The sequence below is a fragment of the Erpetoichthys calabaricus genome, chromosome 5, assembly GCF_900747795.2.
Source record: "Erpetoichthys calabaricus chromosome 5, fErpCal1.3, whole genome shotgun sequence".
Classification (NCBI taxonomy): Eukaryota; Metazoa; Chordata; class Cladistia; order Polypteriformes; family Polypteridae; genus Erpetoichthys; species Erpetoichthys calabaricus.
In genome coordinates, this window is record NC_041398.2 from 183,035,281 (window position 1) to 183,057,852 (window position 22,572).

The following is a 22,572-nucleotide window of genomic DNA, read 5'->3' on the forward strand; positions in this document are numbered from 1 at the left end:
CATTTTTAAAACAGAAACGGTTTTCATATTCTAGTAGTAAATGACAAAATGTAGGCATAAACTATATAATGTATGAAGCCTGAAGTCCAAATATCAAAGAAACACTTTCACGAAAGGTACAAATATAACAGAACAAGAGCGCTTTTATTCAAAAATATAACTGCAGAAAAAAAAAGCCGCCTTAGTGTGCGACATTGACACTCGTTTACTACGACGGCCCCGTGGCGCAACAGTATCCGTTGCTGACTGGGAATCAAAAGGTCATGAGTTCGATCTTGCACGACTCCCTTTTGAGAAGTGAACTGTTATTTTTACTATTTTAGAATAAAAAGATACATTTGATTTCAGTCTGTAACAGCCGGTGTAATTTATGATATTTCTAAAGGTTAGCTTTGTTTTTGTTTTTTTTTTTTTATTCACTTTTCATTCTCTCAGTTGCGTTCAGGATCATTCCCTACCCCATCTGATACTGCTGTTTTCACATAAAGACGCGCTATAGCTCTGCAGTGTATCACGAAACATACGACCGCGTGTTTTTTTCCCCCCCAATCTTGCCAGTCCCCACATGTTGCTGTATGCAGTTTCTTTTGTACTTCAGGACATGCAGAGGAAAGCATAGTAAAGAGCAGTAACTTCAGCGCTATATGCAATCATCAGACACTCCCCATCTGACACTGCTGTTTTTACATAAAGACACGCTATAGCTCACCCAAGGAGCGCCCTTCCTACATTTACGACATGTGTACTTGTTGCAGTGTACACACCTCTCTGTGCTATGGTTCCTATTACACTGAACAAGCACCTGTAATTTGCAGCTCTATTCATTATCTCAAAACAAATATATGTGACGTTTTAAAGAAATCATTTTATGACGCGAATAGTACCAATCAGAAAATATCGTTGAAGTAATGCAATATTATTTGAAAACGAACAGCGTCAGATTGGGTGTGATTTATACTGGCGCTGTTACATAGAGTCAGATCAGAAGCTGAATAAGCTCCTGTTCTGACTCTAAGTAAAAAAGCATGAATTAATCAACAGAAATAACTGCGATTGACATTTTAAGCTTAACGATTTACAGTGCATACCAATTTATAAATTTTATGTCCATTTGAGGCTACAAAGAAGAAAAAAAACACTTCTTCCCCAGCAGGGAATCGAACTCGGGTCTTTATGGTGCGGCAGGGCTGCCGAGCTCTGAGTCAGCAAATCTCAGCGTTACACCACAGAAGGTGTTGTGACATCCTTGAACCTTTTATGAAAGTGTTTATTTGATGTTTGGCCATCAAGCATCACACATTCTATAGTTTATGCCTGCATTTTGTAACATTTATTACTAAAATATGAAAAAGTTTCTGTTTGAACAATGTGTTTACACAGATTGCTGTAGAAACGGAACACACATGAAATGCGTGTGTTCCAAATAATGATCTATTATTTCTACTCTAAAACTCCAGTTCAGTCACTCCCAGATAATCAAACAAGGCATGAGCTGGGAAAACTTAATGAACGTTTTGCGATGGTGGGGGATGGAATAGCCGGCTTTTTGCTGCTCATCTTAATCGGCACATTTAGAAGACAAAAGAGAGGTGAGAACGGTTTTAAGGTGGGCCGGATCTACGAGTTTTTTCGTAGACTCTGGTAATTCTAGTGTTAAACTATCTTCCACTACTCTTTCCTATAACTTCATGATGTGGCTTATCAATTTTATAAGTAGTTACTACAGCTCTGCACATCCCCTTTATTCTTAAAATTCGGTACCAGTACACTTCTTCTCCACTCCTCAGGCATCCTCTCACTTTCCATGATTCTATTAAACAATCTGATTCTAAACTTCCACTGCCACCTGTCCTAAACACCTCTATGCTTCCATGGGCATGTCATTTGGACCAGTGGTCTTTCCATTCTTCATCCTCTACATAGCTGTCCTTATGTCCTCTTTGATAATCCATTGCACTTCCTGATTCACTATCTCCACATCATCCAACCTTCTCTCTCTCGTTCTCTTCATTCATCAGCTTCTCAAAGTACTATTTCTATCTGATCAACACCCTCTCCTCGCTTGTGAGTATGTTTCCATCTTTATCACCCTAACCTGCTACACATCTTTCCCAGCTCAGTCACTCTGTCTAGCCAATCGGTACATGTCCTTTTCTCCCTCCTTAGTGTTCAGCCTCTCATACAACTCATCATACGCCTTTTCTTTAGCCTTCGCCACCTCTCTTCACCTTGCACCTTATCTCCTTGTACTATTGGCTACTTTCTGCATCTCTCTGACTATCCCAATTCTTCTTCACCAACCTCTTCATCTGTATACTCTCCTTTACTTCCCCACTCCACCACCAAGTTTCCTTCTCCTGCTTCCTCTGTCCAGATATCACGCCAAGCACCCTTCTTGTCTTACCTCCTGCCTGAACACCACCTTGCAGTCTTCATTTTTCAACTTCCACCATTTTATCTTTGGCTCTGCCCTCACTCTCCTCCTCTTCTTGATCTCCAATGTCATCCTGCAGACCACCATCCTATGGTGCCTAACTACACTTTCCCCTGCCACCACCCACTTTGCAATCTCCATTTTCCTTCAGACTGACCCTCTTGCATAGGATGTAATCTACCTGTTTTCATCTTCATCCACTCTTGTACGTCACCCTATGTTCCTCCCTCTTCTTAAAATATGTCCTCCATAGCCATGTCCATCCTTTTCGCAAAATCCATTATCATCTGACCTTCATTTCTCTCTTTGACACCATACCTACCCATCACCTCCTCATCCCCTCTGTTCCCTTCACCAACATGTCCGTTGAAATCCACTCCAATCACCACTCTGTGTCCTTTTGAGTACACTGTCCATCACTTCATCCAACTCACTCCAGAAATCTTTCTCATCCATCACACACCCAACTTGCAGGGCATATGCACTAACAACATTCATCATCACACCTTCAATTTCCAGCTTCATAATCATTACTCTGTCTGACCCTCTTTTTACCTCCAAAACACTCTTGACATACTGTTCTTACAAAATAAACCCTACCCCATTTTGCCTCCCATTCACACCATGATGGAACAATCCACCTCCAATACACCTGGCCTTACTCTCCTTCCATTTAGTCTTTTGCACGCACAGTATATCAATCTTCCTTCTCTTCATCACATCAGCTAACTCTCTCCCCTTACCAGTCATACTGCCAACATTGAAAGTTCCATCCCACTCTCTTTATGTTGCTCTTCTCTTCTGCCACCAGACACGTCTCCCCCACTCTTGGCTAACAGTACTGGTGGCGGCTGTTGTTAACCTGGGCCTCGACCAATCTGGGGTGAAGATCTGTATTGTTGTCCATATATTGATCTGGCAAAAGTCACATCCATAGTGTACTTAATACCACATGACAAAGCTTTTAAAGTTTTCATTATTTGCTGTTTCTTCTAGCAAACAAAGGTTATTTGTAGGTCTGTCCACTACTGCACATACTGCAAAGTAAGTAAAGCACCCTGTGAGGGTGCATTAAAATTCTTCCAATTAAACGAGAAGAAAGAACAACAAGCATTCTAGTTTATCATACAATTTTTCATTCAGTAATGTATTCTTCCAAAATTGGATTAGGAGTTATTATCATTGCATTAAGTTCCAACAGGTCAGCAAATATTTTTCCCCCAGTATGGTCAGACAGAAATAATCCAAAAACATACAATTGACAGGTCTTGATCAAGGAAAATTTTATTTAAGTGCAATTGAATTACACAGATCAGTTTGGACAAACATTAGTATATCTCTTTAGTGGTTCTGTTCTGTTCTGTATCTGCTTCTGATTATAAGGTCTGATTCCCAATGCCACTTTGAATTAAAACTTTATGAAAATAGAATAGTAGAGTGTAGAAATACTTCCTATATGTTTATTATTGCAAGATAGTATACTAATTTCTACCTTCAATACTGGAGGAAATATTTGGAAAACCTGACCGGTACAACAATATCTTAACTGTCTGTAAAAGAAAGAAGATTAAATTTTAGTGTTCCCACAGATGTCACTGAGCATGCAGTTTTCTTGACAAAAAAGTCAATATATGGAAATTAATAAATTCTTTATTTGCTATCAATAATGTTTACAATTCTTGGGTCCAGGATAAGAGAAGCCTGGTCAGAAATAACAATGATGAAGGCATCAGTGAAGATCAGTGATATTCAGTGCATCACTGTGGTCTCCTGTCGCACTCAACGCAACCGTGTTTGATCTTATTCAGGAAAAGATCCCAGTCGCCCCACAGGAGAAAGGCTTTTCGAGACTAAGGTCATAAAGCTTATGAAACTGTTTCTGGACAAAGGCAGAACTGTAACAACAGTTGCGTGGAGCTTCCACCTGCAGCTAAAGTCACTTCAGTACACATGTACTTTGCGAGCATGCTCATGTCGATCAAACAAAAGAAGCTCTGCAGTCTTAATTGTGACTTTATGCTGTAAGAAGATATGTAAATAAATCAAGGTAAAGAACATTTGATCTGGCTTTTATATACAGTAAGTAACATATAAATATTTTTATATAAAGACCATCACAAAACATAATCACAAACTGGACTTTGCACGATACCTTTTTGAGCTCTGTAAGCCGTGCTGTTTCGTTGAACGACAGGTATGGGGCAGACTGACTGGCAGGATGTTGCTGCATCCAAACACTGCCATCTTTCACCTTTACGCCTGGTGCAGCTGCATTGTTCTTATGTGCGAGTGGACATTTCTTGCAGGGAGGGCTTCTGTTCTCTTTCTCCGATGTAGAACCCTCATCCTCATCTGAGTTCACCTCTGTTATAACATGGCCTTATTTGAAAACAGCAGTGTCAGATTGAGGGGAGTGTGAACGTGACTGAGAGAATAAAACTAAATTAAAAAAAAAAAAAAAGCTAACCTTTACAAGTACCATACATTTACACCGGCGGTTACAGACTCAAATCAAATGTATGTTTTAATTGTATAATAGTAACAATAAGAGCAGCTCACTACTCAAAACATTTATTTTGGGAAGTGCCAAGGTTTGAACCCACAACCTCTTGATTATGAGTCAGCAGTTCTTACCGCTATACTACCGAAGCAGTTGTGTCAATGAAGTACCCTAACCCAATTTTTTTTATAGTCTTGAATAAAAGCGAACTTGTTTTGTTATACTTGTACCCTTTGTGAAAATGCTTACTTGATATTTTCACTTCATTCTTCACACATTATATACTTCATGTCAGAATTTTGTCATTAGTAAACATGAAAAAAGTTTGTCTTTTAGGTATGTATTCAACATTTCTTGGATTTCCTGTCATCCTACACTTACATAGATCTTTATAAACATGGAACATACATGAAATGCATGTGTTCCAAATAACGATATATTATGTACACTATACAGCTCCAGGTACCTCATTCCCAGATAAACAAGGCTTGAGATGGGAGAACGTTTTGACCTTTCTACAGTGGGGTTGGATAGCAGACTGGTTGCTGCTTGTGCTTATCAACACATTTACAAAACAAAAGATGCTGATGGAGAGGTGAGAAGGGATTTAAGGTGAGCCGGGATTACAAGCTTTTCTGTAGTCTTCAGGAATTCTAATGTTAATATTGATAAGGGTCTATAACAAGAATACTGTTTTTGATTTTCAAGTGTTAAGTGCATTTTGCAGCTGTTATGGTCCTGTTGGCTTCATCTGCCTGTGCCCCTCAAACACGCACGGGGCAGTTTGCAGCCAAGTGTAAAGCACCTGGGATGGGGATTGGCTCCTCCACGTCTGAGGTTAGAAAAGAGTGACATGCCCAACCAAGTTGTGGATGAGATGCTGCCTGAAATGGAGGAGTTTATATATCTTGGGCTTAGATATCTTCTGTTTACAAATGAGGGAAGAATGGAACAGGAGGTTGACCAGTGGATCAGAGTGACGTCTGCAATAATGTGGACTTTATACGGGTCATTGCTCAACATCCCTATCCTAACCTTAGGTATGGGCTTTGGGTGATGACTGAAAGAATTGGATCACAGACACAAAAGGCAGAAATGAGCTTCCTTCACAGGGTGTCTGGGCACAGCCACGGAGAGCAAACATTTTGGCAGGAACTCAAAGTAGAGCCTCTGCACTGAAAAAAGGGGCCAGCTGAGGTTGTTCAGGTGTTTGATTAGGACTTGTCCCTGGGGAGGTGTTTCAAGCATGTTCAACCAGGAGAAGGTCTCGGGGCAGACCCAGGTGCAAGCTGAGGAGATTATATGTATTGGCTGGCCTGCGAACATGCCCATGTGTTCCCAGTGGAGTTGTAGGAGGCGTTGGGGAAAATGGACATCTGGGCATCTTTATTTAGACTGTTGCCCTGTGACGATGCGGATTCCGCTCCATGCTCCCATCTTCCTTCTGGGAGCTCTTGAACCCGAAACCGTCGGTAATGTCACCGATGAGCTAGACAGTGAGGCATAACAAAGCAAGGGGATGGTGCAAAAGTGCCAAGTGCTTTTATTTAAAATCAGCAAAAAAAACAAAGTGTCCAAATTAAAGTGCAGTACATCAAAAATCTTTAAATAAATAGTCCATTAAAACCGAAGTGAATCCGTGGAGGTTAAAATCCATTAGAACAAATCTTTAAAAAAACAAAAAACAATGAGGTTAAAACAATGGCTGGAAGCAGTCTTTTAAAACACAACCCAGTGCCTTTCTACTGGTGACTCCCCTGCTTCTCCCATCCAGGCTATGCACCAGGGGAGCCACCCTACCTGCAACTGACCTCCTCTCTGCCTTCTCCTGCAGGTCTGTTCACCTCCCTGATCCCTGGCTCTGGTGGGCCTCACCAGACCTTGACATGGGCTACCCAACGATCAGGGCGCTCATGCTGGGGGGGCGGGGGGTTAGGGGGGTTCATTTCCCGATTCCCGCTGCCTTCACTGGCGTTATGCGGCGAGCCATCCTCCTTCCGGTCACTCCCGCTCTTCAAAATGCTCAGCAGGAGCGACCACTACCAACTGCCCTAGGTGCCGGCCAAACACCCCACTAGGGCTCACTGCTCAGCTGCCCGTGAGTCGGCGCTCGCTTGTTCTCACTCTCTTGCACCAGCTTTCCTCTCAACGCTTCCTGCCTACTTCTCCTCCTGCAGCCTCCGTTCACTTTTCTTTTTCCCCCTAGCCGCCTCACGCTTATCACAGGGACATGGATCAGATGTGGCAATTAGCAGCTCCCAGGAACAATTATGGATGCAGACGACTCCTCACCTCTGCACTTAAGTGAGGATCGCCCGCATCATGAATTCCCCGGAAACCGATCCGCCACACTACCACGCCCCCTTTTTAAGCCGCGAAGGCGGCGATTATATATTTAAAAAGTGGCCTTTTTGAAGTGAGCTGTGGAGCCGATACACCACATTCCCCCTCGACCCAGACCTGGATAAGTTTCTGAAAATAGATACTGTATACCAATTCCTTTCATAATTTAGAAAACATCACTTATATCTTCATATAAATTGCACCTACAAAAATCTGCACAATAAAACACTTGTGTGAACACCAATCTGTAAATCCTTGTCTTTTCTCTAAATAATTCAGATTTTTTGACATTTTATATTTCCTATGTTTAGAACAAGTGCTTATTTTGTGAACTAAATGAGAATTATAGCACATACTGTATAACAAAAAAGAAGTACCTAAAATAAGTACATACCATTCAAATTCATTAGAATGCCAACACCATTTTCCTTCTGCCCATACCTTTTACCAGAGAGTATCCTCCAGTCTGAAGCTAAATAATTTCTTGTCCCAGTTCATGCTTTGCTGTGACTCTCCTGGATGATGCAGTGTGGTCCCTTTTATTGAGGACCTGGGAGTACTTCTGGTACCAGGGCTTCTCCCTTTGGAAGCACTTCCGGGTCATATGGAAGTCCCAAATAGTAGGGAGTGTATCTCCCTGAAGTGCCCTCTTGTGCCACCCCTGGACCCCAGTAGGGCTGCATTACTGGACTACAATTCCAAGCATTCCCTGCCGATGTCCAAATGGGCACTGATATCCAGGGCTGCTACAATCTATAGTCCTGGGGGACAAAATGGCCCCCGGAGACAGTCCTTCCTGTTCTTCCCTTCTATCCTGGCCAGGAAAGGTACTGTAGGTATAACCGGTTGGGACGTTTGTCTAGTCGCCTGGGGCTTCCTGTCTGGGCAAAGGAACCTTCTGTCTCTCAGTCGGGATTCCTGTCCATCTTTCTTGGGCATCCCGGTTAAGAGAGGGTGAGAATCCTAACCCTGACGGGAAGCCCCATCTGTCCCCTATGGTAGTTACAGTATGTATATCAAGGAGTCAATTAAAATATTCAAGAAATACTAAAACTGAGTCTGCATTAGTTCAAGTAAAGACTAGGCACATACATCCATCCAGCCATCCACATCTCCATCTGCCCATTCTTTAACCTGCTTGTTTCAGTCTAATGTTTGTGCTTGTATGACAGCAATATTTTAAATCAAATCTGATGTGGGCTTTGAAGAGGAAGATCTTCTGAAAAGTATTTCTTGCACACATTTGAAGACATGATTGGAGTGGCAAACAACTCCAAAACATTTTATATCATGTACTTCCACTTTAACTTGGAATAATTTAGAAGATAAAACCATTTACATTAATGTATAAAAACACAATTGCAGGTTAGTTAATGGGCAGAAGACAAAGTCCAGGAAAGAGGACAATGTACCACATAAGCTGAGATCAGCTGTGTATTGCCAATAATAATTTACAGAATATTTATGATTATATATGGTGGGAAAACCTGTTGTATTTGTGTAGGGCATTAAAATTAGGGGGATATTGAGAGAGCATAAAACCAAAGGAAGGAAGGGAATGCAAAAGGCTACAAGCCTTCCTTGTTAACAGGTGGCAGCACAAAGTCAACAGCTAGGGAAACTGGGCCTGTTTTGCCCATTTAAACTTAGAGAGGGCAGAAGCCAATACACTTCTGCCCATCTCCTGGCAGAAAGTATAGGCTTCTTTCCTTAAAAGAATACATAGCTAAAAGTAAGCTCTGGAGATAGAGAAATGGTATCAACAGGGGGCATAAAGCCACTGTTTTCAGAGATGTTTTGATTCCACAGTTTCAGGGAGGACAGGGGCAAAACTTAAATAGTAATATAAAAAAAAAACAAAGGAAAGAATTGAAATTGTTCATTACACAGATGGGCATAGGAGGCAGATGGACCACCCCAATAAACCAAAAGAAATAGCAACACCTATGTGGTGTAAGGGAGCCGGCAGCCCAGCCCAGCTGGGATGTCCAAAAGATTGATGAGATATGGTATGCTAAAACACTCTCGATGGTTGAGTGGTAGAAGGTCAACGACAGCTTCCCCCTCAGGAAATGCAGTCACTGCTGGGACTTTTTGACCACTGCCAGAGTGTTTGCTGTCCAGTTCAGGTCCTCAGAAATGTACAGTAAGTTCCTAGGAACTTAAAGGAGGTGACCCTCTCCACCAGGTCCCTTTTGAAGTAGAGTGGGGCAGGCTGTGCTTTGTTCCTCCTGAAGTCAATGACCATCTGTTTAGTTTTATGTGTGTGGAATGTTTCTGGAGCACCACACTGACAGCTTCTGCACCTCATCCCTGTATGTCAACTCATCGTCTCTGGCTATAAGACCTACCACAGTGGAGTCATCAGTGAACTTGATGATAGTTTTGCTGGAGTAATTAGATGTCCAGTCATAAGTGTACAGTGCTCAGTACACAGCCCTGAGGGGAGTCAATGCTAAGTGTGAGGGTGTAGGAGCTGTGGGGCCCAATTCTAACTGTTTGTGGTTGGCCAGTGAGGAAACACTTTATCCAAGTGCAGAAGGAGGGGGAAAAGTTCAGGTTATGCAACTAATCGATTAGTATTCTAGGGATGCTTGTATTAAACGTCGAGCTTTAATCAACAAATAGCATCCATAAGTATTCCAGATGGCTCATCACCTTATGGAGGGCTGTATTGGTGGTGTCTTCCAAGCATCTATTTGATCTATAAGCAGACTGGTGAGAGTCGAAGGTGGGATGGAGGCTGGCTTTAATATGCTAAGCAGCAATTCTTTCAAAACATTCCACGACTGTTGACATCAATGCAATATAAATTTAATTTTTACATTATAAAATACATTTCTTATTGAATGTTAACTAACACATTATTAAATATTTTCAGTACAGTATGTTTTCAGTTGTTGCATGTATAATTCTACATTAATTATTCTAGGTGATATTTAATATCTTTCTACAAAATTAGTCTTTGTCTTGACAAATCTTATAAACTGAAATGTTAAAACAATATACATGAGGTATATTAGCCTAATAACCTGATAAACACTATTTTTTAATTGACACATGCCCAAGATGAAATAAGTAATGAGGATAAAAACCAAACATTTGCATGCCATGTTTCAGGTATTGTATTGAATAAAATGAGCAGAAGGTTCTCCAGCAGTCCATTTTCTGCCCTCTTTAATCAGGATTGATCCAGTTTGAGAATTTGGGTCATTCAGCTTATTGAGATATTTTCTGTGTCTTTGGCATTATGGACCAGACACCAGTGCAAGTCATACAAGTTAAAGGATAACACAACATATGATGTGTTTATTTGTTATTTTAGATTTTATAGATATTTTATGGTTTTATTTGACTATATACATTGGACTTTGGCAGAGAAATATGAGGAGGTTAAAAGTTTGCAATTATAACTAAATGTTAGCAAATCATTTTGAAAGCCTGATCTTTATCTGTGTTTATTATTATTACTTATTCCAATATACTAACTTTGGAGCTGGTTTCCTTCCCTGTTTCTTTTGCTGCCAAGATCTCTGCATGAACATTGCAGAAAATTGATGTATGCTCAGAAATTTTCCTTTAATGTCTTCATTTTAAGCTTTCTGTATTTCTTCTTTTTTCACACTTTATACTACCAGTATATGACAGCAACTATTCCAGTGACTTGAGCTGGATCTTAAGTTGTTTGAGATGACATTCAAGTTGAGTTGCTATTAACAAACAAGTTATTTTCATGTCACTGCAGTCTAAGGAGACATTCTAGGATTTTCAGATTGAAATAATTCTGAATTAAATGCATAACAATAATACTAGTCATTGGTAATTTGTAATTGAATGGAAGTGTCAGCAGCGAGATTATATAAATAAGGAAACAGATTTGAATGGTGGATATAAAACCATTTCCCTTTTTTATATTCACACATGTTGCTTCCCCAAAAAATTACAAATTACTCTGCCATCATTCTGGGCTCTCTTTGCTTTGGTAGATTCGGATTTGGTTGTACAGTCAAGTTTCCCTAATGTATTTTGTCTTGTTTGCTAATTTAAAAAGATTAATTGATTTTATGAATCACATTAAAATGAATGAGATGCCATTCAGTCAAACATATTTTTAACATTACATTTCATATTCATTCAGTCTCAATGACTCTTCTCTACCCCATTTGGGGAGCTATGTGCTCAGAGAACCCAATATGAAGTAGTCCCTTATATATTCAAAGACATCAAATAAGTCAACAGAGGCTCAGACAGTGTATTTCTTTTAAGAGGACTGTGCTGCTTCTCAAAAGTAAAATGTTTTTTCTAATTTTATTCGGTTTAGTTTAGTTTTTTATCGTGCCCTTCAATAAGTGCAGATGCAGAGTGTTGTGACAAATTCTATGGTAAAATGAAAGCAATTTTATAAATTACTAATTTCATAATGAATGCACATATAGACATTGATTTATTTAAACAGGCAGGCAAATAAAGTAGTTAACACACGTTAAAACCAATTAACACCAATAGAACTGAACTATGGCAAGTTGTCAATAGAGGAGAGGAAAACAAAAACTGCAGTCTGCAGCATCTCTTGAAAAAACAAACATTTTGGGGGTCCACTCTCAATTACAACAAAAACAAAGTTAGACACAGTCAAAGTCCTGGAGACTTCAGCCAACTGCCCACCAACCTCTTCCTGGGCATTCTTCATTAGAGTCAGTGGTGAGTTATCCAGTCTGATGGCAGAATCTTTCCATTCAATGATTCCAGTGTTCCCATTATCTCAGATACCTTTTTCATGGGAATGAGAACAGCTTGGCTTTAGAGCAGTGGCACCAAGTGCCACAGCAGGATACTGAGACGAAATACAGAATGGAGGCGGGTTATTAATGGGTTATAATTAATGTAAATTTCTTACATATTTGTACAAATGACTGATAAACAGAAATGCAGAAAACACAGCTAATCAGCAGCTCTAGTCAGGGTATTTTAGACTACTAGGGGGCTTCACCCCCTGCTTGCTTCGCTCGCCAACCCATGTGTTTGGTTTTCCGGATACACACGTTTAAGATTTTTTTTTCTTTGACTTGTTGCTATTTCATTAGTTTCACTTTTATTTCAGAACTTCTGTAAAAACAATATTTGTAATCTTGCGAGTCCCAATATGCTGAATCTTTTTAATGAGGTCAGGACAGGTTTCTCTGTTTGGAATTTCAGCACAGACAAAACGATCTACATCATCAGCAGTTAATGTTTTTTTTTTTTTTTTTTTACAAAGTAAAAAAGTAAGCAGAATTCTGCATTGGACTCCTGTCTGTAAAGTCGTGCTATCCAAAGGTACATGGGGTTACCAAGGTCATACCCCAGCTTTTGTCTAGGTTTTTGTACAAGGGCTAGACAGAACGTTTTTGACTCCTGGGGTAATTTTAGCTTTTTAAATAAGCAGACAGATAAATATATATACATGAACAAAGTAACCAATAAATACATGTGCGGTAAACTCCCTTTTTGAAATTCTGAAGATTCTTTATTTGTCACATGCATAGTCATACAGGAAAACACGCAGTGAAATGCATCCTCATCCGCTTATCAAAAACTGTGCAAAGTTAGAAGAATATCAGTTAGATTAACAAAAAGTCATAGATTGAAAGATATGAAAGATAACAGTATAGTAGAACATAATAAATAAGTAAAATTATGTGAATAAAGTAGAATTAAGTGTTAAGGTAAGTTACACTGGTGCATAGTTAAATGAGGCAGTTTGTTTGTTTGCGCTACTGTGATCTTTACTTTCTTTTTTTATATTTTCTAATTTTCCTACTTTCATATCCTTTTAACTTTCCACATGTGTATAGTGCCATTGCTTTTTTTTTTTTTGAGCCTTTCTAATTTCCTTGGTTTCATAGTCTCTAACCTGCTCTGCATGTGTTTAGCGCCAATGTTTATAAACGTCTTTATGAAGTTCTACTTTGTCATTTTACTCATTGTCTTTTATTTCTGAGCCGTACAGTACAATATATAGAACAGAATAAATCCTCAATACAGTATAAAAATAAAAACTCTAGAAGTACGGAGTAGAATTTCACATTAGATGATATCACATAATATGATTTGGATTTGTTTTAAGTCCTGGAGACCTCATTCATCAAGCTGCCTTCCCCATTTTACCATTCCACATCTGAAATAGCACTAATCCGATGAAAGGACCCCTCATTCCCACGTCCCCATTCATCAGGGATGACTTTACCTTAGGGCAGGCAATCTACAATTTAAATAGATTGTTATTTTCTTGTGAATTGTTACATATGCATTATTTTCACTTTTACTTTAAAAACTTTTGTAAAAACAATACTTATTTCTTTATTTCCTTCCCCGCGTGAGGTTACATCTCTTTCTTCCCAGACATATAATACTGCTCGTGTTGTGAAGGGTGTTGTGGCTGAATGTATGCTAAGGATATGCCTTTGGATCATTTGCTGTCTTTTTGCTGCTTGCTAGCTGCCTCTTCTGCCTGTCGCATGTTGTTGTTTTAAGAGCTGGGAACACATGATGCTTGCCTGCCAAAAGCAATCCAACAACTGCTAGCTTCGAGGTCTGTTGACTTGTTTTAAATGATGGCTCACTGCCTGGTCTTGTGTGGCATTGTAAAAGCAATACCTGTCTTTTATTTCTGGCCCACACCCATACGTCTCATGTCTCACGGGTTTTTAAAATGTCTTTCGAGATTATCACGTATCGCAGACTATCAGGACAGGGGACATGATTTCTTTTTATAATAGAGAGAAAGTAGTGATTCTTCAGCTGGGGTTTAAAAGCTGAGACCGAAACAACATCTCTTACAGTAGCAGGCAGAGCATTCCACAGCTTCGGAGCCCTGGAATTAAAATGTTCACCTCACTCTGTTATTTTGTTAATCCTCAGAATTTTTAATAGGTCTGCATCTTCAGATTTTAATGCACACTGTGGTTTGTAAGTAAAGATGATTTCAGATAGTTAAGCACGATCTTGGCCATTTATATCTTTATATGTTAAAAGGAGGCATTTGAAATCCACGCTAAGCTTAACTTGGAGCCAGTGTTCAGACTTGTGAACTGGTGTAATGTGTTCATACTTTCTAGTTCTTGGAATGATAATTGCAGCAGCATTTTGAATTAACTGAAAGCTGTATATAGTTTCTGGTAATATTTAAACTCTAATCCATGTTTTGGGAAAATTTTCAGCTTCACATTGTATTGCATTATCACATAACCCGTGCATGTATTAAGTGGTTTTTGCATTCACCTGACAGTTATACAACTCCAGTTTACACGGTTCTTTGTTCATATCTGTTACTTTATCATTCCACTCTTTTTGATCATAGGTGTGGATGATGGCATAGATAGATTGGTAAAGCAAAATATCCGTCTGAGAATTTAGCATTCCAAATAATTATCATACATCATTATCCATGAAAGATGTACTTTACTTATTAGATTGGACTCTTGATCTCAACTGTCCTCTTTTTGGATCAAGAAAATGTCTCCACAAGTAAGTGTTGTAACCTCTTTACCTGGAAAAAGACACTTTCCCACCTTCTCAAGAAATGATTGATTTCAGATTTAGAAGCTCTTATTTTGACAAAGTTGTATTTCTCAGTAAATCTTAATTAGATAAAACTAAGATGTCATCCTGAGTGTGTTGGATAGAAACTTCAGCTGCTTTTTTCCAGTATGTTTAACAAAATCAAGTATGTGGATACAACACGTACAAAGGTGTATGACGATGCGGGTTCCACTCCATGCTCCCATCCGGCTTCTGGGAGTTCTGAACCCGACACAGTCGTTAATGTCACTGATGAGCTAGGCAGTGAAGACATCAACAATGAAGCAAGGAGATGGTGCAAAAAGTGCAAAGTGCTTTTATTAAAACCAACGAAAGCAAAGTGTCCAAATTAAAGTGCAATGCATCACAAATCTTTAAATAAATAATCTATTAAAACAGAGGTGCATCCGTGGAGGTTAAAATCCAATAAATACATCCTTTTAAAAACAACGAGGTTAAAATAATGGCTGGAATCAGTCTTTCTTTAAAAAATCCGATGCATACTTCTTTAACCCGGCTACTCCCCTGCTTATCTCTTCCAGGCCCCGCAAAAGGGGAGTCGCCCTACCAGCAAAATGCAGCTCCTTCAAAAGTCGTCCAGTAACCCTCCGATCCCTGGCTACGTCGGGCTCCAGCTGGACCGAGACTTGGGATTCTTTTCCCCAGTGGCCAGGGCACTCATGCTGTGGCTCAACACGCCCAAAGCCTCCACAACTGCCGCTGCCTTCTTGGCCTTACGCGGCGAGCCATCCATGATCCTGGTCACTCCTGCTCCTCTGAAAAGCTTAGCAGGAGTGACCCAATCCATCCACCCTGAGTGTCGGCCAAACATTCTCTGAGGGCTCTCCTTCCAGCTGCTTGCCTATGCTCAAGCAAGCCTGCTGTCACTCGCTTGCACCTGCTCCCCACTTCTCCAGCCTTCCTCTTCCTTAACCTCTGTCCTTCTCTCTTATCTTTTCTCTCTTCCCTCCTAGCCACCTTGCGCTTCTATTTATTACGGGGATGTGGATCAGATGTGGCAATTAGCAGCTCCTGGCAGCGACGACTCCTCACCTGTGCACTTAAGTGAGGACCATCATCATCCGGGAACTGCTCCAGCCACACTACTACAACCATCATCCGGGAACTGCCCCAGCCACACTACCATGCTCCCTCTCTAAGCCGCAAGAGTGGTGATTATTTAAAAAGTGGCCTTTTTGACGTGAGCCGTGGACCCGCTACACCACAAGGTGCCTTTACATATGCAAGAAAAAAGGGTCTATTACCAGAAAAATATTTCCCCAACACACAGACACTTACATCAATTCCAAACCCTACCTCAGGACTCATAATTATGAACCTATTCAATCAGACCTCATCAAAAACCATTTTCTTAAAGAAAAATAGGAGTTTGGATTGGTTGGTAATGGGTAGGACCCAATCAGAACAGATGTCTAATAGGCCACTTTTATGAGATTGTACATTTGATGTGTTATCATACCACAAATAGCAAAAAGTCCACAGGGCAAGTCATTCAAAACGAGAGCCATGTGGTGCAGCTGGTACTCCAACCAGAGTTACTCCTTGTGTGGTGACTATTTATTTAATACTGACTCCTGCATACATGACCTAGGTGAAATGGCTGGATATAAAGAAAAAATAAAAACAGTAGAAACATGTGCTCCCTTTCAAAGAGGATTTCGTAATGTACAAAAGAAATAAAACTGCCTAAAAATAGTGTGCTGCATTGGTGGGAAATGATTTGGTAACTGTTTCCCACAGAAAAATAAAAACGTGTTGCTGAAGTTGTGGCTGCATCTGTCTGTGTCATGTGTGGGGAGCTAGTGCACCCCATACAAGCCACAAGTGGCATAGTTAGCAGAGTTCCTGGCCATCTGCAAAGAAGGAACCTGCTATTTAAGGGGGTAAGTGCAGAGTGCTAGACCACTACATCTTGCAAGTGTTTTGCATCTTTTGTGTGCACAACTCCTAGATGGAGAAAGCCCAGATGTCCGCCTGTGGCCAGTGGACGAAAGTGGTGCAGAATTGAATGGATTTGAGGTATGGAAACCTTGCCCCACTGTTTGCCCCTGCCCCGAGAACCTGGGCGAAGTCCAAAGCAGAGGGTGGCCCACAACCTTCCTGTTGCCCTGCCTGATGGTCAGATTCCACAATGGGGGTAGGGGGCGGTGTGTGATCAAACCATTGGAAAGCGTGCCCCAGCCCATGCAGGGCTTGTTACAGGTGATTGGACTCTTGGAGGGGACAGTCAAGGGTCTCGAGACAATGGTCGAAGGTAGTCCTTCACCGTCTTCAAGGGCACTAAGGAAACTCACTACGGAATTCTCTACTAAGCATGATGCAGTGGTACAGGTGAGTGACCGGTACCATACAGAAAAGAGAGGGGCAGAGTGAAGGGTCTCCAAAAGTAAACAATACCGGGTGCCAAGTAGCTACAACCCCTACAGTGGACATGGGCATGATGATCAAGAGCTGGAAGAGATGCAGTGGCTCATTAGTGCTGGTGTCCAGGCTCCCCAGCCCCTTGTCAAGCTGGCGGTGGTCGCACGCAAGGCAAAGGGGGTGCAGACAACACAGGGTCTCTCTTTATCTCATGGAGAGACCCAGACTGCTGCTGCACCTCAAAGAAGGAAGGAGACCCGTAAGAAAAAGATTGGGTCTCCAAACACTGCAATATGCGAGTTTGTGTGCTCGCGTGCGGTGGAGGGCCTCTGTCCACAGGCGTTGAGATATTAGGCAATCTCAGCTGGGCGTGAGGCAAAACAGAAGTTCCCAACAGGTTGTGGGCACCAGGACGGGGTAAACAGTGCTACTAGTGTCGCCATCCGGCAAGTGGTTGGAGACCATGTCTCTCCAACGCTTTCTGCTCTGTTTGTTTCAGTGCGGAGCCACAGACCGGACTACATTAACTCCCCCTCCTGGAGAAAGACTGCTATCGCAGGACAGGCTGCTTTGCTCCATATGCCTAAGCTGAAAAGGGGGCCAGGGGGCAGTGTTGCTTACAACCCTTACTTGGCTGGGTCACCTGTTTAATGGACTGGGGTAGAGAACATATACCAGGCATTATCTCCCCTGGAGCACTAGATGGCAGCACCCCTGGGTTGCAATGGTGCCTCAGACTCCAACAGGGCTAAGTGGGAGTTGGAGTGTGGCATAGCCCTCTTGGTTCTGTGGATGCTGCTATGGGGTGCTGCAGAGATTGCAGAGCCCTGTCTCGTTGAGCTTCCACATCACCCAGACGTGCTTCCAGATAATGCTAACAGACCACTGGAAGTGCTTCCAGGTTCAGTCATTAAAGCGCTGTTACCACTCCAGGAGCCAGAGACAGGAGGAAGCTTGCCGGAAGAGGATTGGAGACAGAGAGAGAGATAAGAAGAAGAAAAGAAAGTGCTTTATTATAAATATTGTGCTTGGTAGGAAAGGATCCTGGAAGTGTTTCCCATAGAAAAATAAAAGCATGTGTTGCTGAACTCATGGCTGTGTCTGCAGGCCACAACACATTATTTGCTCAGTATATGAAATGTTTTTGTTGTATCATACTGTTATTTATTGCTCAGTAGTGTGTTTATTAGAAAATCAGAATAATTTGAACAAAAATAGGCCATTCGGCCCATTAAGCCCACCAATCCTATTCACCCAATTTCTCCAAAATATCATTGGGTTGAGATTTGTAGGTACCTAAAGTCCTCTCTCTAGCAGGCTACTTGGTAATTTATTCCATGTGTTTGTGGTTTTTATGTGAAGAAAACTTTTCCAACATTTGCGTGAAATTTAGTCTTAACAAGTTTTCCATCCTTGTCCTTGTCTCATGGTGAAGAATTCACTTTAGAGTAACACCTTGGATCCAGCATACTAACTCCCTCCATGATTATAAAGACTTCAATCATGTCACCTCTTAATCTTTGTTTGCTTAGACTAAAAATGGTTCAACTCTTTACTGACTCAGAGTGAGACAGTGTATACTTAAGGAATGGGTCCGGGAAATAAACATAGTCAAAATAAGCCAAGGTCAAAGTCAGAAATCAAACTAATTGCAAATCAAAAATCGAAGACCAAATAGGAGAAGATAAGAACCTAACTGCCAGGAGGACAGAGGAATGAATTTTCTTACATGCATTTTAAGGTTTATACCCATTGTGGGAAACGGGCCGGACACAGACAGGCAGACATTGTTTTGTCACCCAACACACGTTTATTTACAGTTATTATGTACAGCAATGATCATGCACAACCCAGTGCCACAGCACCAATCACCCCAAAGTCCGGGCCCTCAGTACAATGCCTTTCTCTCCGCCTGACCGCCTCCACTCCACTCCTCTTCTCTTCTCTTCTCCTCCAAGCTCCATCCTCTTCCACCCGACTCCAGCCATCGAATGGAGGGAGGCGGCCCCTTATATACACACCTGGATGTGATACAGGTGTATTCCGATGAGCTTCCACTGGCACTCCCCAGTGTGGCAGAAGTACCGGCTCCACACCCAGAAGCACTCCGGGTATCCCTGATCCTCTTCCCCCCAGCACTTCCGGGTGTGGTGGAAGTGCTGAGGTCCAGGGCTCCGTAGGCATCGGGGTGCCCCCTGGCAGTGGCCACGAGCCCCTACAGGGCTGAGCTTCAAAGCTCTGTACCCATGGTCCCCAAAGCCACCAGGGTGGTCGCCCTCTCGTGGTCTGGAATAGGCATAAGCCTTCCACCGGTCCTCTGGGGCGTCCCGGCTGGGTACCACACCCAGCCGCGTGCCACACCATCAATCACAGATACAGAATTAACATTTGAGCCATTCTAAATGTGTCGCCCGTCTGTAAGAATTCTAGGAGGCAATTGTCAAGAAAACATCCAACGTTGAATCTCCAGATGAACGGTGCCAAAAACAAATAAAAGATGACATCATAGCACAATGGTAATAATTTTCATCTTTTTAATATTACCCTCAAATGAGAAATAAACATTATTCTTCAAATTTTCAAATCTCCCAGACGGGAATATACTTGGACCATATACTGTATATTTAAGAGAAAATATTAATACAAAAATGCAGTGCATAGCAAACTCCTTCAATCTTTCCTCACAGTTCACACCCCCCCCAGTCCTGCAATCAGCCTATTTCTCTTCTTTCTACTTTTTCTAGTGCTGTTATGTCTTTTCTGCAATGTGTATATTGTTGTCACACGGTGGCAGATTTGGTTTATATTTAGGTACCAACGGATGTTCATAAACAAGCCTAAGTTTGATCTGGGGTGATCAGTCCTACTCTCATATTTAATCAAAATGCTAACCAGAATTCAAAGTCAGGAAATGAAGTAAGTGGTCTAAAGCTAGAATACTCAAAGACAATCAGACACATTTTTTCATTAGAATCAGTCGCAATTTTGGATGACCAGAAGGTGTGTGGCACCAACCCCTTGAGCATAGCAAGAAGACTAGATGGAGACGTCCATAATAAAAACAACATGGTATCCCAAAAAGACATAAAAAATATTCCAAACTTAACCTTCTGCATGTAGCACTATTACTTCCAATGAATTATCTGAAAAATAAAAACATTTGGCATTATTTTGAGAGTTTAGTGAGAAGGGATAAAAAAAAAAACAGAACACGATTGTAACGATGTGAAGACCTAAACTGTGCACAGTACTTAAAGTGAGGCCACAATAGTGAGTTGTGTAGCTTAAACATAACCTCAATTGACTTGTTATCAGGTTAGCAATGTGGTTAGTGTGCTACATTACAGGCCCAGTGTTCTGGGTTCGAATCTCATGCTTGGTTGTTGTCCATGCTGGCTTCCCATTGGTTGATTGGGATTTTTTTCTCCCACATCCCTAATGACATGCACCTTGGCCAAAACTGTTAGAATAGTCTCAGTTCTCCCTGTGACCATGAATTGGATTAAGCTGATTTGAGACTATTATGTTATTATTTTAACAATATTGTGATGAATTAAATGAAAGAAAACTGGTCTGATCCTGCAGACTGGAGAACAATAATAACTGCAATTCAAAGGCAATGTGCCTGTGACTATTTATGAATGATTAAAGAAACAGTTTTTTGCAACATGTTCTGTAAATCTAAAACAAACTCACAATTAATTGATTTAAAAGGACCAGATGATTAGTTCCTGGGTTGTGGGGAGATAATTCTTTGAAGGCAGTGGGAAGGTGAAACCACATTTTTTGGACATATTTACCTCTGACTGTAAAGTTCATTATTTAATATAAAGACTTTCTGATCAGTGTGATCAATATGTAAAGATTAAATCAATAACTAATTTACTGTAAGATTATTTGTGTGTTTTGGATTAATGTTGCATTGCCTTTCTTTTAATTCTTACACACATTTTGAATGTGATCAGCAAATTGCATAAGAGAATATTAACCACCTATTTTGTGAACCTTCACACAGACATCTTATCAGCTGAGTTCAAAGGACTGCCTTGTTGATACAATAATGGTGGTAATCTAATTTGGGCATCACGCTGTCATGTGGCATTCAGTTATGGGTAGGAATGGGGCATCACATATGAGTAAATGTGTACAGTTATTTGTTGCCAGTGTACAAAGATTATTGAGTTTGTTGTCAAGGTCGCGTTTTACAGCCTGGTACGTTTTCCATTAATGCTGTCTTAAGATATTGAAGCTCTTGACCCGGGCATGGTCAGAAGTCTGAAGAGTGGCGGCTGGGCTTCCCAGAGCACCACCTCAGCAATCACCAGACTAAGAAGAGCAAAGGGATGCACCAGGCTATCTGGAAGGAAGACAAACCTGGAGTAATACAATGAAAAATCTGTTCTTAGTCTTCATTTTGTTGAAGCTCCTTGGCTGTGGTATGTAGTTATTTGTCACATGCATATATTTTCACTGCCTTCATCTCCAATGAACTTAATCTGATGTGTTTCTCAGTCCTTAACTGCTGCATTTAAAAATAATCTTTAAGTACTGTATGTAATAAACTTAAGTTTGCATGCCAGTCGTTTTTACGTTTTCTTCTAAAACACATTCATGCTTTGTCAGATATATGGTAGCTCTGTTCATATTCTAAAATATATCATTCTTCAATAGTTGGTGCAATGGTTAGTGATGCATGCACAGATGCAGTGTTCTGGGTACAAATCTTGTGCCCGATCGTTGTCTTTATGAAGTTTGTGTCTTCTTCCCATGCCAGTGCCATTTCCAAAGACAAGCAGGTCGGGTGAATTAGCATTTCTAAATTGGCCTGGTGTAAATCCGATTATCAGAGTTAGTAGGTCCTGTGGTGTGCTGGTTCACCTGTCCATACTTTGATCATGTCTTGCTCCCCCCTGCTGCTACAAAGAGATTCTTTCTGTATTTTAGCAGTTAAAAGAACAGTTAAGGAGAAAGTGAAATGTATTAGGAATAGTAAAGGGGAATGAAAAAATACAGAGAGTGAAATAGCAAATGTTCTGTACTTGCATTTTTCTGAGGTTTTCACATGTGAGAAAGAGCATAACCTCCAGCAGTAAGAGAGACTAATAAGGAGGTACCAAGTGATTTGGAAATTGTAGAGGGAGCCGTACTGCTCAAACTGAATAGGCTGAAATCAAACAAATCTCCAGGACCAGGTACTATTTATCCTCAAGTGCTTAAGGAGGTTAGTGAGTGCATATATTTACCCTTGGTGTGTATTCTTAAAAAGTCTTGTGTACTAGGGAAATTCCTAAGGACTGGAAAATGGGATATTAACCCATTATAACAAAAAGGATGACTGGGCAAACCCAAGTAA

General features: G+C 41.0%; 1 protein-coding gene and 1 long non-coding RNA gene across 2 annotated transcripts in view; one reads left to right on the forward strand and one right to left on the reverse strand.

The window, feature by feature from the left end:
• Positions 1-2,831: 2,831 nt before the first annotated feature.
• The window catches only part of LOC127527909 (uncharacterized), a 55,798-nt gene continuing 36,057 nt past the window's right edge, over positions 2,832-22,572 (reverse strand). Inside the window, exon 2 of the long non-coding RNA XR_007935084.1 lies at positions 2,832-2,940. This is a non-coding gene — a long non-coding RNA (uncharacterized LOC127527909). The remainder of the gene's footprint in view (positions 2,941-22,572) is intronic.
• The window catches only part of LOC127527905 (macrophage mannose receptor 1), a 183,967-nt gene continuing 182,788 nt past the window's right edge, over positions 21,394-22,572 (forward strand). The window contains exon 1 of the mRNA XM_051928073.1: positions 21,394-21,655. Within this exon, the coding sequence (XP_051784033.1) occupies positions 21,607-21,655 (49 nt within the window). The 5' untranslated portion in view covers positions 21,394-21,606. The remainder of the gene's footprint in view (positions 21,656-22,572) is intronic.